Source organism: Phytophthora infestans, genomic scaffold, assembly GCF_000142945.1.
Source record: "Phytophthora infestans T30-4 supercont1.2322 genomic scaffold, whole genome shotgun sequence".
NCBI lineage: Eukaryota > Oomycota > Peronosporomycetes > Peronosporales > Peronosporaceae > Phytophthora > Phytophthora infestans.
The window spans coordinates 1-3,070 of NW_003306345.1; the positions used below are offsets into that span (position 1 = coordinate 1).

Below are 3,070 nucleotides of genomic sequence, written 5' to 3' on the forward strand. Positions count from 1 at the left end.
GACTTCGTGTACGTGAAGGATGTGGCACGTGCCATCCGAACGGCGATGCTTCTTAAAGACGACGACTTTGACGTGTTTAATGTCTGCACCGGTGTCAAGACCTCAATCAACGACGTTGCCGTCGCTGTGAAGGCAAAATTCGGCTCATCGGCTGACATTACGCACATTGCGTACCGCCAGGGTGATGTCAAGGAGTCGGTATGTTCGCCTGTGAAGGCATCCACCAAGCTGGGCTTCACTGCAAGCTACGACTTCCCTAAGGGTATCGGCGAAACTCGCGACTGGTTCATGACTTTGTAGGAGGTGTGAACTATATACACTCACTATGCAAGACAGCCGGGAGACACTGGTTGCATTGTAAGTAGATAGCCAATGTCTTCAAAAACTGCAACGGTGCGGCTTGGCTTTTGCAAATGATAATAAAAAGACCGAGAAAATAAACGAACAGCACAGATATTAATTGAAGCACCAATTGCGCATATACATGCGAAGTTGGCGCTCATTTCGTACACGCTGTGCAGTAGCTCATCTTGTACAGTAGTCTACTACATGTAGTACAATATGTAGAGTTGCCGACCATGACGATCTTCCTGAAGTTTGTCGCCGACAAATTGTCGGACGTGGTGAAAGCGAGGTTCTCAGCTCTGCGGAGACACAACATGCACATGTAGTAGTATACATGTATTTGATAGTCATTTTGCAAACTACATTGCAATATAAAATCTCGAGAAATCGAGCGTACTGTACAAACTTTGGTGGAATGAAATCCTTTTTTTGATGCGTGGAATTTGCACGTCTTTTCGATGGGCTAGCGCCACCGCCTGTCGCTAGAGTACGGTACATTTCTTGCCACCAGCCAGCAAAAAAGCATCGAAGTGAGCTGAGTTGTCTGTCTTTTCGCTGAACGCCAGTGCGTGACTTCTTCCGCGCCAAGCGAGCCTAGATCCACCAAGATACACGATGCTGCCCACGCGTCACGGCCGCAATGGCCGTCCCGAGACGAGTTGGCTGCTGCTGCCCAAATTTTACGTGTACGTGGGGGCGCTGGCCATCTTCGCGGTTGGCGCGCTCTTCGGCGGAGGCTACTACCAGACCAGCGGTGGCCGCAGCGCCATGACGCCTGTGTTCCGCCACTTCGCGTCCCCCAAACCCATAGTGCTAGTCACAGGAGGGCTGGGCTTCATCGGCAGCCATGTAGTGGAAGACCTGCTGGCCAACAACTTTGAGGTGAGCAACTGATCAGAGCCGATCCAAATAGGATCTATGAACGGAATGTTGACAATGCTGTTATGCTGGTGTAGGTGGTTGTGTACGACGACATGAGCAACGGCAAAAACTTCAACCGTGGCGCGGCAGCAGTACTGGTCAAGGATATCACAGTGGTGGACGACTTTTCCTTCATCATCCACAAGGTGCGTGGCATTCCGCATGTTTCGCTCGTGCTGGAGACAATCCCTAATATGTCCTTTGATACAGATTGATTACGTGGTGCATCTTGCTGCCGCAATCTCAGTAGAGGAAAGCACTCGTCTTCCCGAGAAGTACGAGCGCATTAATGTCGAAGGGTCGCGCAAGGTGCTGGACTGGGCCGCCAAGAACGGCGTCAAGCGTGTAGTTGCTGCTTCTTCTGCTGCCACGTATGGTACCCCACTCCCTGAGAGCCTTCCATTGAGTGAAGAAACCGCCACTGGTGGCATCTGCGCGTACGCCACGACCAAGTTCCAAATGGAGAAATTGATGAAGCAGTTCAATGAGGACTACGGTCTTCCGTCAACGGCGCTGCGTTTCTTCAATGTGTATGGCCCACGCCAGGACCCACACTCGTCGTACAGCGGCGTCGTCTCGTGGTTCATGGAACAGGCCAAGATCAACGGTACTCTGAAGGTGACTGGCGATGGCGAGCAGTACCGTGACTTCGTGTATGTGAAGGATGTGGCACGTGCCATTCGCACAGCAATGCTCTTGGGAGACGACGAATTCGACGTCTTCAATGTGTGCACGGGTATCAAATCCACGGTCAAATCAGTTGCGGAGCGAATTGTTGAGAAGTTCGGATCTTCGGCTGCTATTGTGAACGTGCCGTTCCGCTCCGGTGACGTGAAGGAGTCAGTGTGTTCACCCGTCAAGGCTACCAACAAACTGGGCTTCACGGCATCATACGACTTCTCGACTAGAGCATACTTCATTGCAAGTAGCTCTTTGTCATGAACTGGATAGTTCTTCTCTGCAGCTTTGAGCTGGCGAGACTCAAACGCGATCACGCGTTCACGCCCTTCGGCGTCTGCTTGTAGTAAAGCACAACCGATTGCAAAATCGGAGGCGTCACAGACGACGCTAAACGGACTATCCGGGTCCGGTAGCGCAAGGATCGGAGCCTGGAGGAGGCTCTTCTTCACAGCCTCAAAGGCTCCGTCGTGCTCGACGTTCCAGCACCATGGTGCGTCCTTCTTAAGGAGATCTGATAATGGCCGAGCCATCTCCGCGTAGTTCGCACTGTACTTGTGCAAGTAATTGACTAAGCCTAGCCACTTGCGTAAGTCTTTTTGGTTCTTGGGAACCGGCCAGTCTACGATGGCTTTGACTTTGGCAGGATCTGCCCGTAAGCCACGCTTCCCAATGAAGCACCCGAGGAAAGGTATCTCCTCCGCGCCAAAGACGCACTTGTCCAAGTTGGCATACAACTTATTAGTGCGCATGCACTCGAGCACCGCTCGCAAGTGGTCAATGTGGTTATCCTCGTCTGACTTTCCGTGCTCGGCACGACTATGGACGAATATATCGTCAAAGTACGTTTGAGCGTACGCCCGGTGGGGCCTAAACAACTGCGTCACAAGACGATTGAACGATGCTGGTGCGTTCGACAGCCTCTGGGGCATCACCAGCCACTTCCAGAGCATACCGCTCGGAGTACTCACCGCTGTCAGCGGGATGTCGCTCGCTCTCATGAGCAATTGGTAGTATCCATCGACCAAGTCGAGCGCGCTGTACAACGTACAGCCTACCATGTTGTTCTGCAGAACATCCATAAGAGGAATCGGCGTTTGCGCCGGGATAGTGGCCGCATTTGGCT

General features: G+C 52.3%; 2 protein-coding genes across 2 annotated transcripts; both read left to right on the plus strand.

The window, feature by feature from the left end:
* Positions 1–45: 45 nt before the first annotated feature.
* On the plus strand, positions 46–434 carry PITG_22317 (uncharacterized protein; the record flags this gene model as incomplete). Its single annotated transcript, XM_002909834.1, has 1 exon — positions 46–434. The coding sequence occupies one exon, from the start codon at positions 46–48 to the stop codon at positions 298–300; it is 255 nt and encodes an 84-aa protein (XP_002909880.1).
* A 487-nt stretch (positions 435–921) lies between these two features.
* PITG_22319 (UDP-glucose 4-epimerase, putative) lies at positions 922–2,208 on the plus strand (the record flags this gene model as incomplete). The annotated part of the gene is made up of 3 exons (XM_002909835.1): positions 922–1,227; positions 1,302–1,412; positions 1,477–2,208. The coding sequence occupies 3 exons, from the start codon at positions 961–963 to the stop codon at positions 2,206–2,208; spliced, it is 1,110 nt and encodes a 369-aa protein (XP_002909881.1).
* Positions 2,209–3,070: the final 862 nt, after the last annotated feature.